The 8,829-nt window shown below is 49.7% G+C and overlaps 1 protein-coding gene and 1 pseudogene across 5 annotated transcripts in view; both read right to left on the bottom strand.

The window, feature by feature from the left end:
* Window positions 1-2,946: 2,946 nt before the first annotated feature.
* LOC119451121 (U2 spliceosomal RNA) lies at window positions 2,947-3,126 on the bottom strand (annotated as a pseudogene).
* Window positions 3,127-4,831: 1,705 nt separating this feature from the next.
* The window catches only part of LOC119449458 (trinucleotide repeat-containing gene 18 protein), a 491,760-nt gene continuing 487,762 nt past the window's right edge, over window positions 4,832-8,829 (bottom strand). For all 5 annotated transcript variants that reach the window (XM_049665214.1, XM_049665215.1, XM_049665216.1 and 2 more), the window contains one exon: window positions 4,832-8,347. In XM_049665214.1, the coding sequence (XP_049521171.1) occupies window positions 8,063-8,347 (285 nt within the window). In that variant the 3' untranslated portion in view covers window positions 4,832-8,062. The remainder of the gene's footprint in view (window positions 8,348-8,829) is intronic.

Below are 8,829 nucleotides of genomic sequence, written 5' to 3'. Positions count from 1 at the left end.
CGCACTGCGCGGGCGCCCTGCTCCTCTTCTCCCAATGGAATTCGCCATGAGACATTCGGCGTCTGGAGCGGCGCGGAACCCAGTTCGGCGGCGGCGAGATCCGCCGGAATAGCCCTTTCCGCGCCGATCGGTCTCGGACCGATTTTTGCGGCAGCTGCCGCCGGATTCCCTCACCGCGGACCAATCGGAGCGCGAGTGAGAATTTCGAAGATGGCGGCCGAGTCGGACGCGCGCGCGTTGTCGCAGTCGTGTCTGTCGCGACGTCGTAAATGCTGATCGAATTGGTCCGAAACTTAATATTCGTTGTCACGAATAACAATACATCTGAACTTACTCTCTGTAGTACTCCACGTCGCGATCTCGCAGAAGGGGTAGTAGTTTGATGGCGTGACCAAGCTTTTCGCGCTCTTGCAAAGCAGGACGAACCCACCACCGCCGCTGGCGTCGTCTCTTCTGCGAATGCTTCTGCGCGTCATGCATCGCCACAAAGGTGCTTGCCAACAAGCCTAGCAGTACTGCCTGTTCTGATCAGGGTTCATTGTCGTTGCTTGCAGCGATGATGCGCAAAAATAAAACCACGCGAACTCTACGCGAGCGGAGATAACTGCGCAGTTTCGAGGCTGCGGGCACATCCGGTATATCCGGCGCTTGTTTGGAGGTTAGCGCTTTACACCGCAGATGGCGCTGTACCGCGTTCCGGCGGCGCGGTGGGCTAGCAGTGTGACCGGCGCGAATTTCGGCGGCAGGAGAATTCCGTTCGCTGTAGACGCCAGATTCCCCAGTGTGACGTGCCTCGATGCCAGCGCCGCCGTTCAGGGTGATGCCATCCTTTGACCGCACCCGCGCCGCCGCTTTCTCGCTGCGACGCCATCTTGAGTCACAGCGAGCGGTTGCTCGCTGTGACTCAAGATGGCGTTGCATTGGTTGCATTGGTCCAGAAGAGCGGCAAGGATCAGGCTTGCGGCGTTGACATTCTGTGCAAGAGCGAATGTACTTTTGCACAAATGTGTACATACCGCGCCAATAAAACCTATGACGTAGTCTGGTGTAGGTCTTGAAGAGACCAGCGTGTGCACACTGAGGGTCGGCGTGGAAAGCGGCGCATACATCCCTGCGGAGCTGCCGGGGTATTACAAGCAGCCATTTGCGGCCGTCGGAACTGTAGTTACGGCGATAGACGATGCCGTCGCGGATGGCGAAGTGCGAAGCTTTCCGGCGTAGTGCTCGGGGTGGTGGGCGTTCAGGTGAATCAGAGATGTAATCTATCAAAGATGAAATCCAGGAGTCCTTGCGCTGCTCCAAAGCCATGTCGACAGAAGCGAATGGGGGAAGTGGGTAGTCTAGGACGGAGACACTGACAATGTCGGTGTGGACAGGCGAGCGCGAAAGAGCCTCGGCGTGCTTCTTGCCTGAGCGGTAGACAACCCGGATGTCGTACTCTTGGAGCCTCAGCGCCCACCGGGCTAGGACGTTTAGGGAGGCGACGTTTAGCTGCGGCACCAAGTGCCTATTTATATCAGAGGCTCCGGCAACAGTCACCAACGCCGCACGCATTTTGTGCGAACGCGGGCAAAACGCCGACGGCGTCGACAACAGTGCTGTGTGTTGCCGGTGCTGCTGCATGACCAAGTTTGTACAGCGGATAAAACTACCATCCTTACTCCGTATAGCTCTCTACTAAGTTGCTATCGCAATTGATGCTTCGCCTTTCGGGTGAAACTGCGACAACTTTTATATATATATATATATATATATATATAGAGAGAGAGAGAGAGAGAGAGAGCAAACGCGACTTCCGTCGCGCGGAAGGCCGTGGGAGGACGGAAGAAAGGGGGGGGGAGGCGACGTTACGCTGCGGCACCAAATGCGTAATTATATAAAAACGTTGCGAGGCGAGAAGGTGGTAAAGACTTCCGGCGCTGCTCGACGAGTGGTGGGCGGTGAAAACATTTATTGCCAAATGACGAGTGCCCCGTTCTGATCTCGTCGAAAACCTCCGAGCCACCCCCAGAGGCACCGGCAACAGTCATCAACGCCGCGCGCGTTCGGTGCGAACGCGGGCAAAACGCCGATGGCGTCGACAACAGTTCTGAGCGTTGCTGGTGCTGCTGCATGTCCAAGTTTATACAGCTGATAAAACTACTATCTTCACTCCGTATAGCTCTACTAATTTGCTATCGCAATTCTTGCTTCGCCTTTCGGGTGAAACTGCGACATTTTTGATAATTCCTCACGCTAGCACAATTTGTAGGTATATGCGTAAAGCGCGTCACAAGAATTTCCGTACGCAGACAGCGCAGCGTTTATGGCAACCCGCTCGAGCGCTACAAAACGAGAAATACCCACAGTAAGCAGCGTAACAGACACAATCCGCTGAGTGGCAGCTTAATATCCCGGTAAAACATGGTGTATTTTCTGTCTTTACGGACGTCAACTGTAACGGTAAAATCAACAAGCGTGAGCTACCGCTGGCCGTCAAACATTCCTTAAACAGAGAGAACACGAGCGCACTTTCAATGCATGTCTACAACAAATCGACACTATGCCAAAGTCGCCTATACACTACGTGCAGCCGGTTCGCGCTACGAAATGCGCTTACCTAATTATGAGCTATTCACGGAAACATCTTTGCTGAGACTTACCGTCCGGTGTAGTTGACTTGTGATGCCACAAAGAGACGAATGCGCAGACACCACTGCAACAAGCGTTGACGCAATAAATAAAGAACCAACTTTGACGTTTAGCGTGCCTGGCGCAGTCGTTGAGAATTCAAATTGACGCGGACAGATGGCGCGCCCCCGTTGCTGCCATTAAAGCTGCCATTGCGCATGCTCAGGGAGGCACGCGCGCTCCGACAAGTCCGAGCGCCTTTCCCATTTTCTTTCTTTCTTCTTACAGCGAAGCTGTATATGGCTAGCTTCCAGGGGATCGATGTCCGTAGACCAAAAACCGTGGGCGGATCCCGAAGATAGTGCGATACCGGGCCGATCTGCGGCGGTGGTGAAGCAGGCTTGAAGCACTCCGCCAACTTGCAAAAGTAAGTTTAATATCTTGGGTCCAAATACAACCAGTATCAGATATTAAGTTGATAAGAACAGATACTACACTTTGACCCGCGTCGGCTATGTCTACGTTCGCACCATACACGCGCACGCCAACCCGCGTATTCAATCGAGTGCTAAAGTGACGTCATGACTAGACGGAGCAGGTGCGCGGTCGTAGCAGCTCGGCGCGGCGGTGCGGGGCGGCGGCGAAGCGAGGAGCAGCTGTGCCAAATGGTTGCTAGGCAACGCGTGGTCACATCACCAGGCGCTGTTTCTGGTCTACGCTATACGGGCCAACCTCCGGCTTAAACAGCTCCGCTGTTAAAAGAAACCTAGGATCTATATAAAGTGTACTTGGCGATCTTTCAGTGGTGCTAATAGTTTACAAGATTATGGTAAGTGCCTTTAGTGCTGTTGCGAAATTCTAAGCTTAATGATTTAAACTTTGCCTCGTCAATTAGAAATAAAAAGGGGCTAAAACTGAGGTCCTAAAGCAAATTTTTGTTTCCAACAGCCGGTAGAACTTAATTTGATACCTTTATTAAACGCAATAAATTTGGTTGAAGGCAGTTCACCGGTAGTTAAACGAGAGTATGTCTGCATTTAACAGTATTAACAGAAATATATGTGGCAGCAGTGAAGATGAAAGATCGGACGTCTGTCTCGTAGGTCAGCCCAGGAAGGGCCGCAGCATTGGACCACGCGTCATTGAAGGCGCCGTTTGGGCATCAAAAGTTACTGGCCATAGTTGATGACCCATGTCTTAGACGTCGTGCGGACATATCCCGTGTGAATGCCCGGAAATATAAATCCTGATTTACATTTTTTTCTAATACAGCAACAACAGCTTAAAAGCTTGAAACTCGGTTTGCCGAGTCCGCCGTCTACCTTTATTCCGTTGCGAAATCGTAAAAGTATTTTAAGGCAGCGTCACCGTTCTAGCAATACTGATTGCGCCGAGTTGGGGTGAAGCGGTATCGACAACGGCCGAACGGTAACACTATCATCAAATTGCCAAGTCGTTGTCGCGCCATCAGGCCACCTTTTCGTCTCAGCTTCACCTTAGTCGCATGGACGAAGAAAAACGAAACTTTGTCCACCATTACTGCCACTGAGGACTGAAGTTACGCACCTGCGATAATGCACAGTTAGAAGCTGGACACGACAGCCCCTGCGCTATCACGCAGCTTTGAAGCTTCTTGAGCGTGGTTTTGTGCGCCATGTAGACGGTAGAGATTGGCGGCGTCTGTGCATGTAACTCAGACCACCAAAAAATGCTGTAGCGGATCAAGACGACTTTGTGCGCATCGATAAAATCATGATGGTAGGGTCCGCAGTAAGAGCCTCCTGCTGTAGCAGCAAATGAGTTCTCAGCCATACCAATCACTAAAAACTGTTTGCTTACTTTTTTTTTTGTTCTTTATTTGTATAGAACGAATCTTGAGTACTCACAGTTTTGCGTCCACGGTGTGCACTTTTACGGGGAACTAACTCACGTGACACCTCCAAGCAAGCTTCTGAGTGTAGCTGCTTAGCCTAATATATTACCGTATCGACAATAGAAGGTAAAAAAAAAAAGTTTAAAGGCGCGTCAAGACAGTCAAGCAAAGAGAGAAATGAAATGTGGGAAAACAGAGAAGTGGCAAGGTGCTTCACTAGAAAATATTATATGGCTTAATTGCCACCCTATAGCTACGCTCAGCGCTGGGAAAGGAAGGCCGAAGGGGAGACCACGCTGGCTCTACATCGACCAGCGCGGCTCGAAATAACACTCATAGCCGACGGACTGCACAGCAATGTGGCTTTTTATTGAAATCACAGACTTGCCATTTTGTCATGTGGCTTTTCTGTCAATATATACACGTTAAGAATCGAAGGACGCGCCGCGGGCACAACACGATCCGCTGACTGCGGGCGCGCACGCGCGCGCCTTCATGCAACCGTGTGGTATTACAGTTTAAGAAAAAAAAAAAAAAAAAACGGTAGAACATAGTACGCACGAGTCAACTGCCGCAACACGTCGCCACCCATGAGAGCTGCAGCGGGAGGCGAGCGCCTCCTTTGTCAAGGTATGCGGGCGGCGAACAACAGCTGCCGGTGGTTCTTGTGTCGCTTTGTACAAAAAAACACGGGATCCTCGAACCGTCCAACGACTCAGGTGGTCGCAAAAGAAGTACCGCGCGTTCCCCCGAAGGTGTAACGCTTCTCTCGCCTCCTCCAAGATCTTTTAAAAGGGGTTCTACAAAAATACTGTTAAGTGGACAGCCTTGGGGTAAACGCGCGCGCGTAACACTCTCTACAACAGCATTGGACATGTCACGCCTACAATCATTCCTAGTTCTGGAACTAGGTCACGAAAAGAACACGGGCGATGGTAGTGGACAGGGGATAGGGCATTAAGACAAGCGGCACACAAGCCCAAAGAATATACCCATGCACGCACACGCAAACACACAAATGCGCGGGGAACTCCATTCGAAATTAACACTATTCACAGATCCTTTCCTCACGTGACACAATCCGCTCTGTTCGGTGAAAACATTGCCATTAACCTAAAAGGGTGCTTACAAGACTCCTCCAGAGTGTCTCACTCTTATCACACTAGAAACACAGTACTTGCCACAGACGACGACCGACGCTCCCCTCCTATTTTTTTGTATATAGTGACCTATGCATTTGTAAATTAGCGAGAAAGAATAAATTAAAAGCGTTTAAAAAAAGAAAAGAGGGGAGAGGCGGTCACACAGCCAAAGCCAAGGAAGAAAGAAAAATGTGATGTAACGACGTCATGGCAACTGCATAAATATACACAATAATAAACGAAAAAAAAAAGTAAGAGCAGTCAAGTGCAAGAAAAAAAAAATATGGACTACATTTTTTCCCTCTCCGAAACGGCAACATGTGAAACATTCAATGCGCCGCAGTATTCCATTCCTAAAGCAGAAGCTGCCCTTTAATTGGTCAACAGCAGTTTGAAAAGACTAAAGTGGGCATAGGTGGGAAATATAACAACAGGTGCAGGTGCTACGCCCAAATGTCCATATTAAGTGTCTGCAACGCCGTGGTTGTTGCATGCAGCCTCACTTTTCTGGAGAACGCGTCACAGCGCTGACATGGTTTACCACTCAGATCGTTTGATACATTTGGCAGCTCAACACTCGCATCGCTCACAGGCTACACGGTCCTTGCCGTACACAACACAACTTGTTAGACGTGTTTCCTGAATGGTGGGACTTGCAGAGCACTGCGTTTCCGCAACATCGCAAAGCATCTCGAGGCTCCGCTCGTGATAATATCGTATCTTGCTAATGATTTCATTTGTACTTTTCTTTCCTTTGCGGCAATGGCTAAGTATCTGGCAGATATTTTTAGGCCGTTGTTGTACGCAACCATACCTGCTGGAGCAAATGCGTCAGTTTCCTGCATTGTTTTGATCTCCCGGGGCGCCTTCGAGTCATGAATAACGTCGATAGGCTTTGAGGAGACAGTAGTTTAGTTAGAGCTTTGCGATGTACGAGTACGTCGCACTCTGCAGGTTCCTTACGTAGCTTCATAGTGAATAGAGCGAAAAAAAATTTGCCTGTCACCTTCTAAGAGCACAGTTCCCCTTTCGTTTCTTCATAAAATCAACTTTAACAAGCACTCAATCATGTTCGCCTTTTAGTAACCCATTTGGTGAGTAAAAATGGGAAAGCGAAAAGCCAGAAATCTTTGACAAAAAGCAGATGAAAAAAGCGGGGAAGCGCACATGAACTGGTGTCATTAACAAAACAGTACTACAATTAACGATAGAAAAGCATCAAGAGAAAACGCGGACTCATATACACGAGAACCCAATAACCGAAGCAAAATTATTGCGAAACCTCCGGGAACCACCTCGAGGAACAAGGAAACAACTGTGGAGTGGGAGGGACTTGAAAAACTTGATATGGCACTAGGAGGGCAGTCAGAAAATGAGTCACTGGAGCACTCAGGCACCTCACGAACCGAGTCACACAGTCACCACATCCCGGCCTCTCGACGACTGCGGGAAGCACACATGGGACTTTCAAAGACCACGGTGCAGTTCTCACGGCTGTTCTGTCGCTGCCGTCGTGGAGATGGATGGGCCGCGGTGTTCACTTTGGACAAGCGATGACGCAGCGGTGAGCGCTGGGGTGACTTATGTACACGAAACGGCCACGAATCGGCGAGACTGAAGGGGTCCAGGGCACGTAATTGCACTGGTTTATGAAGAAACACTTCCCTTGTCTGCAGCCCTCTCAAAACTGCTTCATGCAGACAGCTTTTAACAACGACTACAGTTTCACCTACTGAGTTCTTTTTGTGTGAACTGTAGCAGCAGTTTGGCGCTGAGCAGCACCTATCACCCATTAACTATAGAACATGCTGACTTGTGCAGTGAAACTTCATTAAGACATTACGGCACAGATACTATCTGTGACGGGTGCGATGGAAGTAGAATTCGAAAACGCCTTCGCTCAGGTCCTACCTCACTCACTATTACTTAAGTTTAGTTCCTGGTACTTCTAAACATATGAGAAGGAAGCTTTTACTGCCAACACGACTTATGACCAGGAAACAAGGTTGTTCAGGCATTGTTTTCAACAATGTACACTATTCGTTAACCTGATTGCGGGAACAGAGGCCTCCAGGTTGTGCAGCAATACTCTTGCAACACTCTCTGCAGTTCAAAGTATAGAAAATAATATTTTCTCTCGTCTTATAGTGCTTGAAATATTAAATAGTGCTACAGGTACTAAGCATATGGCCCAGCAACAGGCAATGCCATCAAGACAATGAGTAAAATTCTCGGAAAGGATGTTGATCGACTTTATAGTGTCCCAGACCTACACGTAGAATACGAGAGACGTAGTGTGCTAGACACCTGATTTTTTTTTTTTAACCTGCACTTGGCATACCAAGGCGCGACAGAGATTCTAGTACCTCGCAACCCCTCCAGTCTCGATAATTCACGGCGTCACGGCCCCGCATCAGAGCACGGCTTTCGTCGATCCCTAGGACGAGGCCAAGGACTTCCAGGATGCGGTGGCCACGGTTCCCGCCCTGAGCGCGGCCAGCTGTTCTTCGCCGAGCCGGATCTTGTCGTCGATCTCGCGCGCGTCCACGAGCAGCTTGGACTTCATGCGCACGAAGTGGTCGTAGTCGGCGTACTCTTGCGGTGTCAGGTACTTGCGCAGGAACTGGGCCACCTGACGACTGCGCCGGTCGATGCTCTCCTTCAGACGGCGCGCCTCCTCGTGCTGGCTGCTCAGCTTGTCCCGCTTGGCCTCCAGGGCTCTCTGCGCAAACGAGCCGGAACAGCTTCGTCAGCAGACGCACACATGTTGCAGTAGCACGTATCTCTATACTGATATTCCACACAGCTGCAGCAAGAGCTCTACACAAATATCAAGGTACATTAGGCATCTCGTAGGCACGGGATGCATTTGAAGGCACCAGCAACTGTTCCTTATCGTACCGTACCAATAAGAAACGGGGGCCGTCAAACCCCTCAGCTTTCTTACTGGTTTCCTAGCATAACGTATACCGCGATGCATAATATAGAAATAAATTCATTTATTATAAACATCATATAAAGCCTGCGGTGCTGTTGCTGTTCTTGGTTATTTGCGACAGTATGGGGAGTTTGGCTACTGAAGAGCCTGTAGGTTGCGATGTGGCAGCACTGATTCAAAAGCTAATCTAGAATAAAAAAATAAGAACATTCTATAGCCTCCCCAATTCATTTTGAATAGGTTTCGCAAAACGCACGCAACGTGCG

This window comes from Dermacentor silvarum, chromosome 4 (genome assembly GCF_013339745.2).
Source record: "Dermacentor silvarum isolate Dsil-2018 chromosome 4, BIME_Dsil_1.4, whole genome shotgun sequence".
Classification (NCBI taxonomy): Eukaryota; Metazoa; Arthropoda; class Arachnida; order Ixodida; family Ixodidae; genus Dermacentor; species Dermacentor silvarum.
Note: the sequence above shows the minus strand (reverse complement) of the source record. Positions and strands in the feature narration are given on the sequence as shown.